The sequence below is a fragment of the Calliphora vicina genome, chromosome 5 (genome assembly GCF_958450345.1).
Source record: "Calliphora vicina chromosome 5, idCalVici1.1, whole genome shotgun sequence".
Taxonomy (NCBI): Eukaryota; Metazoa; Arthropoda; class Insecta; order Diptera; family Calliphoridae; genus Calliphora; species Calliphora vicina.
This window is the reverse complement of record NC_088784.1, coordinates 113,743,726-113,768,120: the sequence shown is the minus strand read 5'-3', so window position 1 is coordinate 113,768,120 and position 24,395 is coordinate 113,743,726. Positions and strand designations below refer to the sequence as shown.

General features: G+C 27.8%; 1 protein-coding gene across 1 annotated transcript in view; it reads left to right on the top strand.

Annotated features, from left to right (window-relative positions):
• dpr1 (defective proboscis extension response 1) overlaps nucleotides 1-24,395 on the top strand; it is a 215,374-nt gene that overhangs the window by 109,075 nt on the left and 81,904 nt on the right. Inside the window, exon 2 of the mRNA XM_065513057.1 lies at nucleotides 22,955-23,130. Within this exon, the coding sequence (XP_065369129.1) occupies nucleotides 22,955-23,130 (176 nt within the window). The remainder of the gene's footprint in view (nucleotides 1-22,954; nucleotides 23,131-24,395) is intronic.

The window sequence follows — 24,395 nt, the reverse complement described above, 5'->3', positions numbered from 1 at the left end:
GATTTGTACTCACTGAAATATGTAAAAGAAAATAAATAATATATTGAGCAATTTTCTAAAATTACTTTTTTGTAAAATGTAATACACCAAAAATAAAAGCGATTTTTCGTTTATTCTATACATGTTCTGCACAGTACCATATATAGGTTTGGAAATGCATATTATATTGTAGCAATTTACAAAAAATATGTTTTGTCTAAGTAGTTGTTGTTGTTGTTGTTTCAGTAAAACAAATTTGTTGCATTAAAGTATCTGTTTAACTCAAAATTTTTAGAAAACTATGCAAAACTATATTGAATGAATCAGATGGGTAATAAATAAATAGTGAATCAATGTGTCAATAAACATACACTATTTTCCATTACTATAAGTATGTATGTCTTGCATATATGTATGTACCTCAGCCGAATTACTTAACTTATTTCGTTTTTTACCAAAAATCGTAAGAAAATTTATGATTTTGTTACGATTTATTTAATTCAATCAAAATGTAGATTTTTTTATTAAATCCTATACATGAGACAAATTTACATAGAAATTTGTTTTATGGAATATTTATGCATCCAAGTTTGTGTGTGTGTAGTTCATGGCAACACCAGCATTCTGTTCATTAAATAAACAGCAACTAATTGAATCTTGTGATGGCAAGAAACTAGAAACTAGAAGGGAGTCAAGTTACCACGGCATCATCTTCAGTATCATCACAATACATACAACGAAATACACACATATCAGGCAATCACTTCCCAGTAGTTCATTGAACTAGTTCCGTCACGTCGAATTAGTTAGCCACTAAGAACTACTACTAGTGAATTTTCAACCTACGAGCAACGTTACTGACTGAAGAATTTAACTTGGAGGTGCCATTGCAGGTGGTTGATTGGCACACTCTGCATAACACTTTTTCAGAGAACTTATAACCTCTCGTTTTATAATCAAATGCGCTAGACACTGTGCCAAACGGCTCTTATTTGTACTGCTCGCTATTTGTTATAAGCAATTGTATGTGAGTCTTCTATCAGTTTTTGTATTTTCTGCAGCATCCATGAGTACCAAAATAGCAACTGCCACATTCAGCATTACATGTGGCCATCTAAGTGGTATACTTTAGAGAATTTTATTTTACTGAATTTATTTCCAAAAACTTAAAACGAATGTATAACTATTGTTTATTACTTACTCTTTTTTGTTTTCAAATACTGGAGTATTAGTACCATTGAATATAATAGTGTTATACAGAGTGTGCCAATCGATCACCTGCGATGGCATCCCCATTTAAAATTCACAAAGTCAATAACGTGGCGCATGGGTTAAAAATTCACTAGTAGTTGTTCTCAGTGGCTAACTAATTCGACATGACGGAACAAGTTAAATGAACTGCAGGGTACCAACATCCTGCATATTTGTAATACACACCCACACCTGCAGATCATGGAGTCAAAATTAAATATGTATTCATTTATGTTTGTGTGTGTGTGTGTGTGTGTGTGTGCATAAAATTATATGCATATACAAATAATATTATAACGCAATTGTCTTTAATCAAATTCTCGTAGAATAAAAAAAAACACAGCAATAACAATATCAAGAATAAAACGAGAGACCTAGAAAGCACAGAAATAAAGTTAAAATTGTTCATTTTTAAATTAAATATTTTTAAAAGAACAAGTGGGTGTGATGAGGAGGAAGTAGGATGGATTTAGTACTCATGGATAAACGTCTTTAGTTTATAATCTTTTCTGGTTAAGTTTATTTCCAACTAAAGCCAGCATCAGTACTTGACTAAACTTCCTTACCATCCATCCATCCATCTATCCTTAACGCTGATGGTATTCTGTGTAATCATTATAGATTTTAATTTGCTGTCATAAATACGTTTTCTTATTTTTATATTTAGTCACAAAGTTAGTCAGCCAGTCAGTTAGTGAATATGTCATCCGTCTTCAAGTTAGTTGTTGTCGTCTCCTTTACACTGTCACTTAGACATTGAGTCACTGATTTATTCAGTTTGTTTTTCTTTTATTTCTATAGCATCTCGTCAGCAGCATATTTGTTTATTTTATATTAATAAATTTGTATCTATGTGAGGTTGTGCATTTCTATTTATTAGTATGGCCTTTTTGTAGTCATTACTACATATTTTATTATGGGTGATAATATGCAAACCTTGTCGTTTTATTTGCAACACACAAACACAATCGAACACTTTTCTCCACAACTATCACTATCACCTTGTGTGCTGTCTGTGTGATGACTTGCAAAGTTTTAAATTCTCCAAATGTTGACTGATTAAGTGGTTTGATGTTGTGCGTAAAAGTTCCAAATTAAATTTGATCTTAAAGCAGCAATTTCAATAACTTTACGGAAGGGTGAATCTAATTCGTTTTAGTTGTTTGTTTCTTATTTATGAAATTTATTTTTTCATTATTATTGCTGTTTTGTTCGTGTTGTTTGTGGTGTGTGCGTTTTTTTTTCTCGTTATTTTATCATGTCGCCATTTTTATTATTTTTAGTTGTAGTTTATAACGGAAGTCTTTTTTTTGTTTTTGCCTTCTTTTGTTTATTTTTATTTTGTGATGTGTTGGCATAGACATACTTAAGCTCTTATCTACCATTAACGGCCATTTTCACAATGTACGATTATTTAATTTTAACCGGGAAATTAACTAACTGTCGGTTTGTTTAACGGGGACCATTTAACCAACGGTTACCGATTTACGTTTCACCATCATTTGATTACTTAACCAAAGCATTCAGTAGAAAGTATGGCAATAATGCATACATTTGTTTACGAAAAATAGTGTAATGAAAGATTGAAATATAAAAAATTGTCTAAAAGACGGCATAAAAAATAATAGTTTGTGTTTTCTTAGTGGTATAATAAAAAAACGTATAAAACTCAAAAATATTAAGGTACCTAACTGTAAAATTTACAGAACAAACTGAACAACAATTACTGAAAACCAACAAGCAAAAGTGCACATTTGTTGTTTGGTTTGTAAGTGCAATATCCGGGTGGTATATGGATCACCCCGTGCAAAATTTACTTTTCTTCGCTTTACACTTTTAAAAATTATAAATATTACAAAAATATAAATGTTTTTCCATGTTCTTTTATTATATTTCTTACAATTAAGATGCTAACCGGCGAAATTTGTTCGGTTATATTTAACAGCAACTTTGTTGTTAAATAGTGTCAATTAAGAATTAATCGTACATTGTGAAATTCAAATTAGCCTAACTTGCGGTTAAAGTTCACGTTAACTTTTAATCGTACATTGTGAGAATGGCCGTAAGATTTATTGGAACTTGGTTAAAATTAGTTATACTCGTTCTTATCTACGTATGAATGAATTTTTATGTAAAAATATGCTTGTGTTCGCCAAAGTGTATGAAAACAGCTTAGGATGTTTATATATTGTCATTCATTTTCATTCTTAATTGATATAAAAAAATTAAATTCCTCTAGAGTCGAATCTTTTTATTATCAAATATGTATCTCTGCAATGATTTGAATTTGTTCAAGTCATCTAAGATCTATAACAAATATACCTATGCATATGTAATATGTATGTATGTATGTATAAAATTAGGTTATTTTTGGCTACTATTGATGCAAACAAATTATACTTTTTGTGTCAAATTTTTTTGTATAAAGGTCTACTTTTAAAGAGAAAGTAAATATAAATTAAATAATTTTTAGAGATAAATATCGCACTCGTTCAACAATACTGTATTAACTCATAAACTTTTAACCCTCTAATGCTTAAGCATGCCTCAAGGCACTCATCGCAAAATGCCGATAAATGCAAATATAACTAATATTTCATTTCTAAAAGTTTGAAAGCTTTTTAAAATAATCTAAGTACGTTTTTTAGCAACTGATAAATGAGTTTTTGAAATGCAAAATCGGTTATATTTGCATTTATTTGCATTTTAGCGATGAGTGCCTTAGGTATGCTTGGGTATTATACGGTTAAGTGTTCAGGAGAGACAAAAAACTGTTTGTGGTTACATTTTAAGAGAATTTGAAAATCCGAATACATCATAGTAAGCAAATTCCATTTGAAAATATATTTACATTGTTTTTTTTTATTTTTTGCAATTATTGCAAAATAAATCTATTTTTTAAGTTAACTTCATTTGTCTGAAACTTCTCGATATTATTTTTTTATTATTTTATCAACAAAACAGTATCAACTTAAAATATAACCAAGTTTAAATAAAACAATTTGAATAAAGGCTCAAATCAAAATGATTCCTTTTTTTTTTAAAAAAAAAAGTTTTTTATGAAAATATATGATGTATTTCTATTTCTATTTAAATTTTTATTTTTTTTTTTTCAAAATAATACTTTTTTGTTGATTAAAAGGTAGTCACTACACTATCGAATTGTGGGTCTCAAATGTGGGTTTCGAGATGAAAGAGTACTCGGAATACGTTGAAATATTTACAGTAGATAGATATTTATGTTTTTAGTTGATTTCTTGGAAATTTAAAAATACCTACCAGATAAATTTACCTATAAGGTAATAAAAGGTATATATACGGGTAAACAGTACCAATATTTGTAATCCATAAGTACTAAGCACTGATAGATAGAAATCTATTTGTTGAAATAGATTTTTTGACAGCACTTTTTTTATTTTTCCAAAAATAAATGTTTAAAAAGTAGTTCCGAAACTAATAATTACTCTACATAACTAGTCTAGAATCAATTTATATACAATGCAATGACAAGATTGATATTGGTACTTCAAATGTTTCCCAAATATGTCTTCTATTTCTATTATTATAGTATATTTAATATTAATGTTTGTACTGAACATTAATTAATATTAGTACGTAATTGTAATGCTTGGAAATATATATATGTATGGGGCATTTCATATCAAGTGAACCAACTTTTGAAATCGATGTCTTCCGATCGGGATGAAATTTGCACCAAGGTTAGTTCTATTGGTTAGTAGCTCAGACACAATTCGGTTGAGAACTCTCTGAGGGCTAAGAACAATATGCAATAACTTACATGGATAAGAAAAAACACCTGATTGGCCAAAATGTCAAACTCTGACCTCCTCTAACTCAGAGAGTTCTGGACCGATCTTGTTGAAAATGTGACTGTGTCTGAACTACTGTCCAATAGAACTAACCTTGGTGCAAATTTCATCCCGATCGGAAGACATCGACTTCAAAAGTTGAATCACTAGACATAAAATGCCCCATATATTTAATAGCAAATCTGCACTACATATCCATTGCTTTTTTTAGTACAATTTTTAGAGGTTTTTTTAAGTAATTGTAACTTTTCTTTAAATCCAAATAATATAACTTAATATACAACTTAAGTGGAAAAAAAATAACACATGTAACCGAAATAATCCAAGCCTTTTTGTTTTATTTATAGTCATACATGTTACAAATGAACGTTGAAATAGGATTGGTCCCTCGGACGCATAAAATGATTATAAATCGTAAATTTGAGTAAATAAAAAAGTAACACAAAGAGTGTAATAGCGTGCTATAATCTAGCAAATGAATTTCAATTTGTTTCTAACTATCACACATACATACAATATTAAAATAAATGTTTTGGAGTTGTTATTTGCAATTTCCTCAATTCCAATTCTATTCAATAAAACATTGTTCGTGTCCGAATAAAATCTGATTTAGTCTTCTTTTCAAATATTTATTGATTTGTATTGTGTAATAACATGTAAATATCTTCCTAATAATACACTATACAGTCTATTTTACTTGTTTAAGACCAACACATGCTAAGTTAACAAATAAGCTGTACAAATAACAAATCAAATACGATAAATTATTATGAATCAAATCAATACATGTCATCAATACACGCAAATACATTCTAATGCTCTCACATAGAGACATACACATCGAGCCCTAACTGCGAAAATATCTTAAGTGAATAACAACAAACCTTACAGGATAATTAGTTTTTTGTGATTGTTTGCATGTTTTAATTTAATTTAACATATGGTCGATGTACATTTAAACTATAATTGTTTTTGCTATCAAATTGTAGCAGTACTTTGTACATCTATGAAATTTCAGCATATTATGTAAACGATTCCAAATTAACGATTTGCATTAAAAAAATTAAAATCGAATATATTGTTGGTTAAGATATTTCGCAGCTAGGGCTAGATATATTCATACAATCTGTAAAGTTACTTTTAATAGAAAAAATTTGAAAATCCTCACACATTCATAAAAATGTTGTACATTACACCAAACCCTACTCTTACGTTTGTATGTGTGACCATTTTTATATTGTGTTTAGTACTAACTACAACTACAGACATAACAATTTATACTTATTTATCACATGAATAGTATGTATGTATATGGAATTGAATGTAAAGTCAAAACATGTATGTATGTAAATCTACACCAATATGTACTCTAGTTTACTCCAGATTCATGCATGTCAATATGTGTGCAAGTAAAGTAGTTCATATCAAGATAATAAAACTATCTTGAAAAGTTGTAGTACGGCAGTAGTAGTTGTAGTAAAGTCACGCAGTAGAAATAATAAAACATACGACTATACACTACCAAACGTTACGAGTCCTTTTTCTTAGGATTACTTTCTAACACAAACAAATACTCGTTTTATAGAGACCATTAGGAAGTATTTTAAATGTGTGGGCAACTGTATGTTTGTGTTGTATAAATATAAAAATAAAAATAACAATTCATTTACCATAAACATGTATTTTTATTTAAATTTTATGGATAAAAGTCCACATTTAAATGAATTTAGATATTTTTTTTATAAAATCTTTACCAACTACAAGGGGTAGCCCATCATCATCACTGAGCTTATTGAACCTAACGATTTTTTAAATGTCAAAAGTATTTCTAATGAATGAATACATTTCTAAAGTAGTACTCCAGTTATTATGTGCGGCTCACTTTAAATTAATCCTTTTGTGATTGACACACAAAAAACCGTACATATTTTTGTGTGTCAATTATTGATATACAACAAAATCAAATTTTTTCCAAAATTACAAGGTCCGACCAATAAATTTTGATAAAGGAGACAAAAAAAAGACATGTGTATCGGTATTTTGAACGTTTACATCTGAATTTCATTTGAGTTTCCCAACTCTGGCACATTCTTATTGTTAATCGGCATATGAAACCATGTGATCCTTACATTTTAGGTGTAAAATGTGTTCAACAAATTTATGTTAAATGTTACGGAGAACATTTTTGTAGGATATTTTAACCCTCTAAATCCTTAAGGCATGTCCTTCTTTTAAAAACAGCAAAAACACCATTAAAACATGGATTTAAGGGTTAAAATTTTCCGCAAAAATATTATCCGCGAAATTTTACTATAAGTCCTTGAATACATCCTAACGGAAAATTCAACCAGAAAGTTAGAAATAAGACACAACAAAAGAGAGCCTAGGGTTAATTTCGTATTTATTAAGAATTTCAAGTTATTAAAGTACCCCTCAAAATTTAGCATGAAAAAAAAATAATTCAAATTTAACTAAAAATCACTAATATCTTTATTATTTTACCTTCGATACGTACGTATGTAAGGATCACATGGTTTATTATGCCGATTAAGAATAAGAAAGTGAAAGAGTAGGGAAACTTTAAATTTGCTGCAATTTTCTTAAAAAACATTCAAAAATCATGCTTACGTTTATCGTAATAAAATTGAAATTAATAAGTGAATTAATTGTTTTCTAATTATTATATCATTAAGAACACCTATGTTCAAGTAAATAACCAACAAATTTTTAACATTTTATTTAACTTAAATTATAATAATTTGAAAGCAGATTTTAATTTGGCTTAAGTTCACTTTATATTATAATTTATTTGCAATAATTCAAAGAATATCACGGAATACTAAAATTTTAGACAATTGGCAAATTGGAATGCATTTTCTACCCTGTCAAGGGCGTCATCAACAATCTTCAACCCTTGGCAGGGTAGAAAAATGCATTCCAATTTGCCAATTGTCTAAAATTTTAGTATTCTGTGATATTCTTTGAATTATTACAAATAAATTATAATAAAAAATGAACTTAAGCCTAATTAAAATTTACTTTCAAATTATATATATAAAGTTCGAATAATTACCAAAAATCTTTAAATTATAATACATCCTTTAATGCTTTTGTAGCATACTCAGTAAATTTTTTATTTTTAGTTCAGTTTCACATATTTTCCCAATGTCTTTAACAAATGTACCCCGATTTTCGACATACTTTACAGTATAATTTCAGTGTAGTTAGACATATTATGAGCAAAATTTTATCAGGATATTTTATAAATTTTATCTGCATAATCAATATATTTATGACTGCTCAAACTGTATTCCGGGGGCAATTTGAATGGCGGCTAGGTGAAATCAGGGACCAATACTGCCCATTTTCAATAACAAATCTTATCAGCAGATAGTATTTGAGGAAAATTTCAGCCAGCTAGCTCCTTTCGTTTGGGCCATATCGAGTTTTCAACAAAGTATTTTATATAGCACACATATCGAGTCAATATATTGTAGAATATGATTTAAAGTTTGCACAATTTGTTTAATTAATAAAATGCTGTTTTTTTTGGTTTTAAATATAAAAAAGAAGCTTGCAAAAAACTTTAACAAAATTTAAGGTTTTTTTTTTTAAAAAAAATAATATTAGTTTCAAGTTTAATTATTCATAGAGTTTTCATATCAATGAAATTTGAGAGTGTTTGTAAATTAATGGTCTATTGTGGTGGCTTTGTTCTTCTTCAACAAGATTTATGTGTTGAGTTCTGAATTGCAAACAGTTTATTAAATTTTTAATCCTCTTTTTGGGTTCTCATTTACTAAATACAGTTCTATTTGTCTATGTCATTACCATTCATTCAGATTCATACATATGTACGTAGATTCGTTCGTTCGTTTGTTCATTTTTTCTTTCGTTTTATTCATTTGTGCAATATTTAACAATATTTAACAATGGGGGCATTCTAATGGCAGGCAGACTGGCAAGCAAATGTATAAAAACTTTCATGCTAATTTTTCAACGTTGTTTTTTTTATGTGGTAAAGTTTTTTTTTGTCGAAATGAAAATATAAAAAGGTCAGATTTCTATGATGCTGTCTATGCATATAAATACATGTTTGTTTTTAATATAAATGTATGCAACAAATTGCAGTTGTATTTATCTACACGTTCTATGCAATTAAAACAGATTAGAAATATATAAAACTTTTAGTCACATCTTTATTTATGAAATTTAAATTAATTTACTTCATACATGTCATTCAATGATTATATTTAAATGCTACAATGACCCTATTTATTCATATACATACATACGTACATACATATGTATGTTCTTTATATATTGTAAACAACGACTTTTATTTAGTTTGTTTTTCGTTAAATCTATTTATTATAAAAACAAAAGTTTACTCTCAAAAAAACTTTTTTTGGGATTTACTTAAAAGAACATTTAAAGACTTTTTATTTTTATTTTCCAAAAATCGAACGATCTGAGTTTTTTTTTTTTGTTAATTTTTGTTTTGTCTAATTAGGACTATGAGAATGATGTAGTCATTTGGAAATTGTGTTTATACTTAATTAAATACAAATTATAATGCAGAATCTATAAATTTAATATTGGTCTGCCACAAAATATCTGGTAGTGAATGCGTAAATGTGTTTGTGTATATATGTATGTATGTAAATAAATTTCAACATTTGTTTAATTAATGAGGCCAGACAATGTCGGTACTTAATTTAATTTGTTTTGTTTTCGTAATTACGTAGATTCGCAGCAATTAGAATTACAACATTAAACCTCTTGAGTTATATGTCATCAGACAAAAAAATTTTGTTTCTTAAATAATGTTTAAAAAATATTTCAGTATAAAAGATTTAATTTTCTATTGTATGTTATATAATGATATTACCATCATACCAGACGTTAATTTATTAATGTGCAAAATATTTTCCAAAAAAATACATTATGTTTTTCACACACATTTAAATTTAGTTTATTTGTTGAATATATTTAATTATACAATTTATCAATTTGTTATTATTTAACAGACAGCTGGGAAGCCGATGCTGTAACATCCGTTTGTATATGTGTATTTTATTACTATTATTTGATTATTTCCGAATTTGACACATAATTGAAGTATGTTAAATTTGTATCAAGATATAACTAGTGATTTTCGAATCATTTTTGTGTAATAATCAGCGAACATTCTAATGCTGTAAAAATGTAAACCCAATAGAATACCACCTACGTTATTTGATCGTACAGTTGTTTAAAACATAAAAGAATAATAGAGAGAAAAATTATTCGTATGCCTGCTTATTTACTCAATTGAAAACCGTACATGTGTTTGTGTTTAGAATTCATTCTGGCTTTTAATTAAACCTTAGAAAATAAACATTTATAAAAGCACATTATACTCGTATGTACACATCGTTACCTTAATATAGAAAGGCCCTAACTCGTGTTTTTTTTTTAAGCCCAGATTTTCGTTTATTTCGATAAATGGTCCGCTCATACATCATATTTAGCCAAAGAAATCTCGACTTAAAAAAACACTAGTTAGGGCCTGTCTATATTAAGGTAATATGTATGTACATTTATTTTTTTTAGTAAATTCTGTGAATGTTGTAGGGGGAGATGAGGTATTTTTCATAATTAGATTTGATTTATATTTGCAAATAATTTGCATGGTGCAGGTTGTTGTTGCGAGTAGAAATGAAATTAAAAAATATCTCTGATTGTGAATATAACTCATAATTTACAACATGTCTATTTGTATTTTTTTTAACCATTTTACACGCCACTGGGAATTGTGGCGTAATCACATTCAGACATGAAATTTCTACGCAAACATCACATTTTCAAGGTACATCGGATTTGTATGAAACAACAACTAAAATGAAATGATTTCATTTTACCAATGTATTTATGTACCATCATTAAGATTTTAAGGTCATGCATACTCGTACAAGTGCTTTAATATAATTCATTTACCTCATTACAAATTGCCAACAAAACATCTGTTATTTATTCCCCTTCACCATAGTGATAAGAGTATATACTCTATATTTAAAATACATACAAATATATGTATGTATATTAGTGGTATAATTAAGAGTAGGCTCTATTACTACTGATAAGGAAGACATAAAAATCAATTTCGAAAATAATATTTTTTTATACTTTGGGATGTACAGTTCGTAATTGTTTGAACTATGAGAGAATTGTAAAGGTAACAACAATATTTTTCCAATTATATTTCTCAAGAAACTGAAATAATAAATATAATAATAATAATAAAAATAATACCGAAAACTGAATTGAAATGCATAGTAAAAAAGGTTATCGGCTCACACTCAAAATATTTATAAATATATAAAATAAAATTAATAAATGTTTACTTCGTATGGGAGGTGCCACCTTCATTGTACCTCTATAGGTTAATCGTGAATCCAAACCATTCGTGCACCCAGTCGAACACACACAAAAAATTTCATCGAAATCGGCCCAGCCGTTAAGGGGCAGTTCTATTACTAACACACGTACAGAAGAATTATATATGGAGAATTTCATGTCAAGAGAACCAACTTTTAAAATCGATGTCTTCCGATCGGGATGAAATTTGCACCAATTGGATAGTAATTTAGACACAATTTTTCAACAAGATCCGTCGAGAACTCTCTGAGTTAGAGGGTGTTTTTTCTTAAAGGGCCCATTTTGAAAAAAAAAGTCAAAAACGTTTTTGATTTCGGAAAAAAATTATTAATTTTTTTTTTTTTTTTAAGTATTATTAAACTATTTGGGACACATTTTGCTAAGAACAATACGTAATAAGTTATATGGATAAGAAAAACACTTGCTTGACCAAAATGTCAAATTTTGACCCTCTAACTCAGAGAGTTCTCGACCGATCTTGTTGAAAAATTGTGTCCAAATTACTATCCAATAGAACTAACCTTGGTACAAATTTCATCCCGATCGGAAGACATCGATTTCAAAAGTTGGTTCATTTGACATGAAATGCCCCATATATAAAAAAGATAAGATATGTAATATTTCGCTCTTATGTATATTTTCTTCTTTTTAGAGATTTAGAACCCAAGAAGACTTAGAATGTGGAAATTCGGCATACCTATAATATTGTCTGCGGATCTACCTGGCCCGTTCAATTGTTTTCCAATTTATTTTATTAAATTATTAGAAAATATTTTTTCCTTATGCATTATAAAAAGTACGAACTTTTAATGATTATTAAAAAAATTAAATTCCAAAAATTTAAGTGGTAACTTTAAGAACTAAAACGAAGTGATCGAGAAAAACTATAAATATTTCCGTACTCTATGGACTTCAACAAAACAGAATTTTTATATGAGAAACCCTGGAAATATTCTCTTTCACTTTCAGGGACTTGAGAGGAATTTTTGTAAAATATAATGTTAATGAGTGAATAAATTTCCACAGCTAAAAATGAAACATATGTTTGATTTGATTGTTTTTTTCTTCCTTGTCGTTCATTTTGCTTTTTTAATTAAATTGTAATAAAAACTAATTAAACGAAGTGATACAAATTTAAGTTAATTCTGCTAAATAATTAATCAAGTAGTTTGTGTACAAAACAAAAATACTTAATATCCTTATAAAGCCTCTTAAGAGCGAGTGTAGTCGATGTCAATGTCTCTCAAACCCAAACCCTAATTACTATTGATTTATTTTGTAATTTTTGGGGTTACAAAACAACATCGCTCATTCGCACTTTTTGAAAGGTGGCAAAATAAATAGTTTTAGGCCAAAATAATAAAGTCGTCTTTAATAGAAATAAACGCATTTACCCTCTTATTCATAACACAGCTTTTATTTTATTAATTGTTTATAACACACCTTTATAATTGGATTTTTGTTTCATAAAACTTTCATTATGAAGAGGAGATTTAATATAAACATAATTTGGTTTAAATAATTTAAGGTGCCTTATGGTAATTGTTATTTAAACTAAATATTGATTGCTCCAATACTGATTGACTTTCGTTTAATGCATTTTTTAGGTTCTTTATTTTATATCTTTACATTTCTTGATTTAGCCAGATTAAAATCTGTGATTTATCTATCATAAATAATATATATCTTTCATAAATAATAAAAAGACTTAAAAGATATCACGTACTTGATCCCCCTTTTAGAAAATAGAGAATATTATAATAATTTATTTATAATTTTAAAATAAAACATTTATATATAACTGTATATTTTTGTTTATTGAGTTCACTCGACCTCAATAAGTTAAGTTAATTGTTAAATTTTTAAAATATTTGCTTAATGTTTCTTTGAAACTAGATCTCAAATAAAAATATAAAAAAAAAGATATTTCAAAAAAAGATTTATTTTTGCAGTATTCAATATTAAAACTATAGTGTGTTTCGTCATGTCACTCGCTTGACATTTATTTATAAAAAGTATATCTTTTACACAGATTAATTTTTTTACGATAAGTATTTCCGATATTTCAAAATGGAATTTTTAAAATTTTACCTAATAAATACCATTCAAAATTTTTGGAAAACAAAAATTTGTAACGAATAAAAATATTCTTGTAAAAAGTTCTTGTTAAAATAAATGTTGGTGATAAAAACCGATATATGGTAAATTACAGAATTTTTTAATATTTGGGGTACTTTTTTTAAATTATCAAAAATATTGTACATTTTTACGATTATTTAAAAACGTACTCAGAAATTAGTAGTTTACCAGGGCTACAAAACTGTGTAGATATTTTTTTGGTTTCAGGATTAGCTTAAGGGATAATTTTTACTAAAATATTTCTGAATTCTACGCTTGTCCCTTAACATAATGCAGAAGTGAACATGAAATTATCTTAAGTTTATTAAATTCAAATTGAACATTTCTTAACACAATTTAAAGTAGTTTGTATGGAAAATTAATGTTCTTATTTTTTGTTTACATTTCACTCCTTAGAGAGATTAAATAACAAATGAATTCTGTGGCTTGTCTGGTTTATGCACCATAGTACTAATAGCGGCACACCAATTTATCGTAATTCATATACCTACTTCTCATAGGTGAACTAAACAACACAGACACTGTATCAAATTATTGAAGTACTTGGGCATAGTACTGTAAAGAATGTAAAGTTTTTAGTTCGCCACAACCTATTATTTTTAGAAATTTCTACTTTGACTGGTTATAACATTTTAACGGAATTACTGGTAACTCGATTTATAAATATAACAACAATTAAATTGTGAATTTAGCACATAAAACTAAATTTTTTCTAAAATAAGCAATTAATTTTATTGAGATGGAGAAATGTATTAAAAGAAAACAAACCGAGATATTCATACATACATAACGCTTAAAACTTGATAATTTTGAAAATTTTGCAAATAAAAATCAACTTAACCCTTATCCTGCACTTCACAAATGAAACTTAAGTTACGTTAGTTTTGCAATTAATACGCGTCTCTGGATGATTCTTACAAATAAATTTATTAAATCAATGTAAATAAAAATCAAATGTCGTTCGTTGGTAATTGCATCAGTAGAGAACGGCCAGACCGATTAAAATGTTGGTCATAGCCCAACTTAGGTTTTTACGGAATGAAAAATATACCACACCCACTTTTACGCCCACTTTTTTCGATTTATCTAAAATCGGAAAACGGCTATCGATTTGGCTAATTTTTTGATTAAATGATCATAGTAATACAATTTAGGTTTTTACTGAAAGAGAAATTTACCACGCCAATTTTTTTCGATATATCTAAAATCTCAGGATGACTGGAGCGATTTAACTAATTTTTTTTAATCCGCAAAAGTTTTTACATAAATAAAAATTGTCCACGTCCACTAATACGCCCACTTATTAAATACATCTGCAAAATACATCGGTCTGTAATCAATCATATTTCAGACCAAAATTCGATAACTTATATAAAAACTCACAATAGCTTAAATCGATAATAACTTGGCCAATAAGCGTTTAATCAAGAAAAGGAGCTCGATCTGTGATCACTCATATTTCTGACCAAAAATCAATTTTTTATATAAAAACTCAAAATATCTAAATTTGCTAATATCTTGGCCAATAAGCGTTCAATCAAGAAAAGGAGCTCAATCTGTCACCAAAAATCGATTTTTTATATAAAAACTCGAAATATCTAAATTCGCTAACTTGGCCAACAAGCGATTAATCAGGAAAAAGAGCTCGATCTGTGAGCACTCATGTTTCTGACCAAAATTCGATAATAACTTTGCCAATAAGCGTTTAATCAAGAAAAGGAGCTCGATCTGTGATCACTCATTTTTCAAACCAAATTCAATTACTTATATAAAAATTCAAAATATGTACATTGATTTACATGTATTCTGTTGTTGCAAGACTTAGGTTTTTGACAACAAACTTAGGTTCTTTGTCTCTCAGTGGCGCTTCTATATATATTTTATTCTATGTCCTATATGAATAAAAATTACACTCTGCTACAAAATGACACTTTTTGTCAGAACTTGAGAAGCCACCTAGTGGAGGTTGTAGGCCTAGGTGAGGACATACTAAAACCGTTTTCAAAGATTTTGAAACACCCTCAAATTTTTTAGTTATTTTGCAAAAACTGTTTTAGGTTAGGTCGTAGTACTTAGGTCGTAGTACTTTAGTACCTCTAACTCACACATTTTTAGACCGATTTCAAAATTTTAAACAATTATAGTTAGGTAAAGAATTAAGCTTTCATAATATGTATGTATAAGATCTATATTCCTAGAAATTGTTTAAGTTTTTATAAATAATTTGGCTTTCTTTTTTATTTTTTTCGTAATTTTTCAAATTCAACAATAGTTATTTTAAATTTTGTTTATGAAACACTATTTTTTTTGCACGGCAATTTATAGACAATTTTATGTAGACAAGAACGAGATATTAGTTGTTAAAATCGGTTTATACTTCAGGTATGTTCTTCAAATCACATTTTATAGAAGTGGTTTGAAACCACAAAAATGGTGTTCTGTGCACATAATTTTGTGATTTTAAAACGTTCAGCTAAGTGGCTGTCGATTTTTGTAATAAAATAAAAGTAAAATTAGATATTTCATTAAAAAAACCATACAAATTTTTAAAGATGTGTCTTCTGCTGTAAAAATTTAGTTCATTTTTGTGATTTTCTATTTCTGATTTAGTTGGACAATACAAAGTAGCTTGCCAGAGTAACAAATATAATTAATTTGACGAAAAATATAATTAATTTATGTACATAAGTTAACTAACTATTTAAAATCTAAATTTATTTATTTTTTTAAGTTTATTGATAACAGTAAAAATTTTAATAGTTTTTTGTGTCAATTTAAAAATAATATTTTTGAACAATGTTTTCTTGTGATTTCGGTTTTTAAAATCACACCGAAAAATTCTAAAATTTGTGATTTATAGAACAGGCACAAATCACACGTGTGATTTAAAAACGATTAGTGATTTGAAATCACCTGAATTTCAGAACAGGCCTGAATAATACGTTTTTTTTCTTTTTAACTATTTTTACCGTTTCAAACCGCTCCTAACAAATTCACAAATCGAACACAAGCATGTGTATAACGTGGACACGACAACGTCTGTCGGGTCAGCTAGTCCTGAATATTTATTTGAATACATCGTGTCCGATATGGACTAAAGTAAGAACGTCCTCTATTAAAGCATTAAATAATTTTTGGCTAAGGGTTGATTTATGATGAAGATGAAGATATTTTCTAATGGACGCCTTGAAGTCTGCTTTAATTTTAGCTCTTGTTGTTATTAAAGTCTTTCTGCGTATGAGAATTTTTTAATGTTTTCGTTTCCTTGGAATTATTTTTATTTTTTTTATTAAGTACAAAACCAAACAACGACAAAACACAGCAACAAAATCTGTTGTAAAATGTTCACAGTTAAATAATAGATAAAAACCAAAAAAAAAAAAATTCTGAAGAAAATATGAACATAAAACCATAAAGAAGGGGTGGCAGTGGAAGGAAAAACCACTTGGTCTCTTGGTTTGTATGGTTGTTGAGTTCGGTTGATTGTTTGATTCGGTTGTTGGTTCACTGTCTGGCTGACCAAGCTACTTTCAACAGCTTTTGTTGTGGGTTGAAAGAAAACTTTACTTGTATCACTAAAAAATAAGAAATAAAAAATAACTAAAAATAAAAGATAGAGAAAAAATTGATCTGAATTTAGTTTGCCTCCATCCTTTAAAAGCAGGACAAAAACACAAATACACACACTGACAGAACTGCTCTTTGTTTGTGAACAATAGAACACTGAGAGTGAAGAAAAAACTTAAAATAAAACGCAAAAAGAACAGAATCTTTGAATCTTTTATAGTTTATAATACGAGTATAAGAAATTACTTTGAACTACCTCAAAAATTTTCTACTTAAAAAGTTTCTCATTTTTTTTTTAACTTTTTTCAATACACTTTCAATACTATTTTCTATATAGTTTTTTGTTTAGCAAAAGCAATTTATATTGATTTTGTTTTTATGCTGTTTTTTCAGTTTCAGTTTTTGCTTTTGCTCTGTATTTTATTATAGTTTATGCATTTTACTTAAGTGAAAACAAGTTACTTGTAAATATATTGGCAATAAATTGAATAAATGCTTATAAATACATACACAAAAATACTTACGTAAAACATGGCCAAATACTAAATGTTTTCTGTATAAATATTATTTTTATTTGTTTCATTGGATTGTGCAGTTTATTCGTATTTTATGCAATGAATATATATTCAAAAACACATACAGAAGTGGATAGTCTGTTAATTAACTATTTTCTTTTTATTGTAATATCTTTAAATCTTATTTGGGTCGAACTTAAAAAAACCCTGTTGCTTTTTTTATTACAAAGCGATATTTTTTCTACAGTATTTAGTATTAGAACAAACACACATGCAGAGATGAAAACAGATTTAATTAATTAATTTTAAGAGATGCTAGGACATCTAATTGAGGTCGAATTTAAAAAAAAAATATATTCTTGTTTAACATGAAGCAATATTTTATCAAGAGTATATGAGTTATTAAAACATTTGAAATTATTACTAACAATTTGAGCTCCTAAAAAGTACTTTACTGAAGCATTTGAAAGGACCAAGGACCTTAAGAATGATTGTAAATAGGAAATTATTTGATGTGTCAAATTAGTAGTAATGATGGTCTATGGTATTGTCATCATAAAACCTCATTTCTTGCATTCCTTTCAATCTAAAATTTACATCAACTTGATATAATATATACCGTACATACTCGGTTGCCTGATTTGCCTGATCACGTCATTTTGACGACTTAACTAATTTAGAAAAACTTTTTTTGTTTCATCTATTTGAAATAAAGTATTTCAAAGGACTACTCCAAAAATTTTTTAAAAGTTTCTTAAAAACTTTATTAGAAAAAAAAAATTCAATTGATTTACATTTTTGTTAAATTCATGCTCTATTTGTATGAGTAACTTATGTTACTCAATCTCGAAGCAAAGTCGCAGTCGTTTTAAATTAAATGCCTCTATATCGAAAGCTATCTTTAGACTAAGTTAGAAAACCAAACTGAAAGTGACTGATTTTGACTTTTGTGTTCGAAGAGTCTAACATAATTTTGTATAAAAACCTTTAAGTGTTCACTCGACTTGCCGTTCGAGTCATCGTTCGCATAGAAATGGAGTTAGTGAAATTCAAATCAGGTTTCTACCGCTTAGAAATCGAAGTTGATAAAACATCTTCATACTTTATTAATAAAATGTTAATTAAACAATTAATTTATAGTAAAAATAAAATATAAAACATATGTCATTTATTGAAAATAGTGTGTATTTTTTTAATTTTAGCGATTTATTGTCGATTTCGAAATGAAAGATTTTTACGATTTTTTTTTCTTCAAAATTTGACGATTTTGAACCCAAATCATCTGGCAACTATGGTTGCAATGTGAAATTTGTTATAATGCTAAAATGCCATGTAAATTCATGTGTCTCCGTGTAACAGTTTATGTGTGTGTGTTTTTGTATGTACATGTTGTGGTTGGTCACTTTATATAAACCATTAGCAACTGAGTTATGTATACATAATACAAAATACATATGTACAGTACATTAGGGCTATAACCAAATGTTGACCCTCGCACTTCGCTATGATAAATACTGTGTTATTTACTGTAATATTAGTTTCGGTTATTTTGGAACAGATATATTAATTTGAAATCTTTCATAGAACTGTAATCAGGTTGATATGTATATGATATCAATTGATAATTAATATAATTTTAAAAAAAAATTAAAAACTGTGGGTGAATTTTTTTAACAACCGCGAAAAAATAATAGCATTTATTTTAAATAATTTATATATATGACTATACTAGATGCATTTTCATATTTGGAAAAAAATTATTTAAAAAATGTTATAGCCCTAGTGTAAACACATACACACATACATATATTGTGTAGGTTTTTATAATATCTCAACAAACGGAAAGCCGAAATTTTAAAAATTGGGCATAACTAGATATTCTTAAAATTTAAAACAATAACAAATTAATTAAGTAATCCGTATTTTATGTACAAAACCTTAATATATTGTAAAAACTCATAGGTGGTTAACATGTTTTAGTAGAGAACTGTATGAAACTGTTGCAATAGTTTGCCGGTCATTGCGTCAGTGATGCACAATTTTACTGAATTTAAGAACGCACCCACATTCTCACCACTTAGGTTTTTGACAACTGAGTTAGGTCTTTGACACGAGTGTTTCCAATTTTTACATTTTTAAATTTTTTCTTTCGAGGTTCTTGTCTATGTCTTCATCTATGGTAAATACGTCTGTATGAAGTATATTCAGCATATTTTTGTTTACATTGTTATTGCTGACGTTGTTTTAGTTCTTGTGGTCCTTTTAATTTCCTTGTTCATGTATTAGAGCGGTGAAACTATATGAAATCAAACACTCACACAAAAACACGAATACAATTGTAGAAATACTTCAACAACAACAACGCATTTGCCACAAATGATACTGTCACTTGGAAAACATATTTTGTATTTCTTTCGTGTTTCTAGATAAAACCACAAAATCAGTTGTCAGAGTTAACATAAAGTTGTTGAGTGGAGAAATTTAATGTTCGTGTTATATTTTTGACACAATGGAATCTAATGATTTCCAAAGACTGATACAAAACATATTGTCTAATTAGTTGAATTGTAAACAATATTCGTGTAGCTACTTGTATGTATGAGTTTTTACTAGGGTTGTCATTCGAGCAAACGAGAAAAATATATTTTTTATTCGATTCAGAATAAACAATTATTTGATCAATAGTTGTCGATTAATCGAATAGTTAAAAAAAATAATTTTGAAGTTAAAATTTAAAACAAAAGTTAAATTTGAAAAAAAAAAACAATATGAAAAACAAATGAAACAAGACCAATAGTTTATAATTTTATGACAAGTTTATTAGAAACGACTAACTACAATAATTTTCCAATCGATTTTGAATTAACGCACCAATATCAGAACTTGTTTTAAAGAATATATTTTATTAAATTATTCGAATAATATTTTACTCATTATTCGTTTGAAAAATAAAAAAAATGTGAACTTGAATAATTGACAACCGTAGTTTTTACTTAAATGATTGATGTTGAAAATGTGATATATCGGTTAACCAGAAAGACAGTTGTAGATCAACATGTTTTTTTACCACCCACTAATATGAGGCCTACACTCTACACACTTTATGTACATCGAAGTATTTCAGAAAAGACTACTAAAATAATTAATAACATATTAAATATTTGTTGCCGAATTTGGTCGAAATTCGTACCTACCGTCTGCACAAGTGACCGATTTCGGTACATTGTACCGAAATTTGTTTGAGTTGTTGTCAAGAAATCTTAACGGGGGAAATTCGTAAATGTTTCAAACTTGTCGTACGAGTTCTGATGTAAATTCCTAGTGAAATTCTAAAGGATTATCTCACAGAAATCTCCACAAACATCAGAAAATTATGGTTTTAAAATATTTTTTATTTATTATTATTTTAAAAAATAGAATTTACTTATGCAGGCTTTATGTTCAATAGAGTAATGTAAAAGTTTAAAAAAATTTTATTTTAATGGTTATTTTCCTTTATTTGGCATTTTTATTACACTTTAATATAATAATTATTTTAGCTTAAGGTCTTTTTTATAAAAATGTTTTTATTTCTATTTCGATATTTCGCTACATCAATGTGTAGCATTATGGTGGCCCTTAATAAGCGAATGTTGGATTTTGACCATTCTCACCCTCCAGTTTGGTAAACATTAGTAAAAAAATCATCCTGAAAATTTTTTTAGTTAAATCGGTTTTAGGTAAATCGGTTGGGGTTAAGACGTGCCGCAAGCCCTCTGAAGTTTTGAGATGCAAGCGGAAAAAATGCATTTTTATCAGTTTTTGTAAAAATTTTGCCATTAAAAAATTACTTTTGCATTTAATTTAAAAGAATAGAAATGTGTACGCAATAAAAACAGAAGTTGGTCAAAAAATTTTAAAGTTAGACAAAAACTCATATACAAGTAAATATGGACATATTTTAAGTAAAAATTAACTTTTATTTTAATATTTTTCAAAATATGTTAATTTTGTTCCTACATTTCTTGTTCTAGTTGCCTGAGACACGTTAATGGCCTGGCGAATTTTTACTAACTTTAACATTTTTCGACCAATTTCGGTTTTTTATGTCTTATTAGAACGATAATTGGGTACACATTTCTAAATTAAATTGCAAAAGTAATTTTTTAAAGGCAAAAATTGATATTTTCCCCTTGTAAATGCATCTCAAACCGAATTACCTAAAATTTTTTTGATTTTTTTACTAATGTTCACCAAACTGGGGGGTGAGAATGGCCAAAAATCAAACTTTCGTTTATTAAGGGCCACCCTAGTGTAGCATCTTCAGGAAATAAAAATAGTTTTTTGTTATTTCAAAATATTTGTCATATGAAAAAGTATATGAAAATTTTAACTTACACACAAAAAATATTAAATTAGTTTTTTCAAATGAATACAACATAACAGACATACATACATTTATAAACATTGTATTTATAATTAAATGTGTTACTGATACATTTTCAAAGTTTGGATAGTGATTTCATTTCGAACAATGAGAACATAATGCAGTTTTTTGTGAAAAATATTTTTTTTTTCGATTTTTAGTCTGAAAGTTAGGCATATGTACATATATCCTGAGGTTTATTTATTATTCCAAAATTAAAACTTATTTCAAAAGTTGCATAATTATGTACTGTAATATATTGTATAACAAGAAGAAAATTATCATAAGTCAAGCCAAATGAATTAAACGTAAAAGTAAAAGGTAGCGTGTAAAAAATGTACTAATAACTCGCTCTTGTTGTAAAACTGCAAGTTAATGTTAAGAATACATTTATATATACTTATCTTTCCTTTCGTTCACTTCATCTGATTTTTTTTTATGATTTTAACTATTAAAGTCCTTTACATTATTTTTCTATTTACTCTTAAGTGTTGTATGAACAAAGTTATTAATATTTGGTAAACAATGTTACCACTAACCAAGTAAAAAATCCCTTGCATGAAAAAAAAAATAAATCTGGCGCCTAAAAAGACATTAACATAAATTCACATATGTCACGAAAAATGTCAACATCAATTTATATTACCAAACAAACAAAGTTGCTGTTGGTAGCTGTTGTTGTTATCTGTATGTATAAGTGTGTTGTGTATGTGTCTAATACATACTAGTTTTAGGGAATTTTTTGCTGCTTTTAAGCCTTTTTTGATCTAATATACGAAGTGATGTTGATGTTTTGTTTTTAAACATTTTATTTATTTGGTTTGCACGTTTTGCTTCTCTATTTTCAGAGTCCTTGACAACAACGTATTCAACGTCGTATTCGTCGTCGTTAGATGTTACAACAACAGTGTCATCAACAAATTTGTTGCCATATTTTGACTTTGATGTCCCGCGAAATATCACAGTAACAGTGGGTCAGACGGGTTTCCTGCATTGTCGTGTGGAGAGATTAGGAGATAAAGATGTAAGTATTGCAAATGCTTGAAATTTAAATCAATCCAATTCTATTACCATATATTGTAAAGCTTAAAATCAAACACAATATGCTAATTCATGTTTACTATGACCAACACATAATAAATCATTGTGTGTAATTTTCCAAAAAAAATCTATTCTTGCTTTTCCAAATAATCTTAATCTTGGCCACTTCTTCTTATCAGTAAATTTGCAGATATTGTTATTTTTACCTGAGTCTTAAATCTGCCAAGAGACTGTTTTAAGGAGATTTACTCAAGGTTTTTCTAGTAATGGGTATAAACATGAAAGTGATAGAAAAAAACGAAAGGAATTACAATTTGGAATACCCTTCAAAGTTAAGGATGTAGCAAAGTTGTTATTTCTTCTATGAAATATAAATCCTCTTTTATGTTTATCGAAATTGACAAGGACATTTACTCTAGTTGAAATCCACAATTGGTACACATACAAACTCTCACATAAACACTTGCATAGAAATGACTAATTTATGGGCCATCAATCACTTGTTGTAACTTGTGCCATTTGATGGATGCGTGTGTACTTTCCTGCACACATTTATTGTCGCTCTTGTCTGTAAAATGAAGCACATATGCTGCCAATACTTCCTATTAGCGTAAATTAGAAAAATCTTGTTTGTTCTACAGGAAAAACAAACCAAAAATTGTGTGAGGTTGTGTTTTCATTTGCTATTGAAAGGAAAAGCAAATATTGGTATAATGTAAATTTTACCAATTAATTTAAACGTATTTAGAGCCTAAAAACCCACCAACCGAATGCCATCAAACCAAAGTGTGTTTTCGGAAGAGGCTTGTGTGTGCTTGTTGCGTTCTGCTTTCACGACCGTCAAATAAATCTTTAACAATTTTTTATATACTTTCCATTTCATTCTTCTAATTTACTGGCATATAAAATCAAAACTTTAAAGAAAGAAAAGAAAAACAGTATTTTATTTGTCATTTGGAGCAAATATTTATTTAATCGTTCGTACTTGCAAGTTAACAGCAAATTACGTACAATATTTGTGTACACAAAATAATTGTATTGTAATGTGATGTTATGAATGTGTGTATTTATTCATTTGTATATTTGTCTGCACGTGCTTTAAACTTTCCAATGAATAAAACTTTAAAGAAAAGTTTCTGTAATTTATTACAATTACATTCTCGCTGGGTATTTTTTAAAAGATGTTCTTAATTTGTTTATGTCAAAGTCTTCTTTTTACAGGCAGATTTCGCAATTTCTTTTCTAATA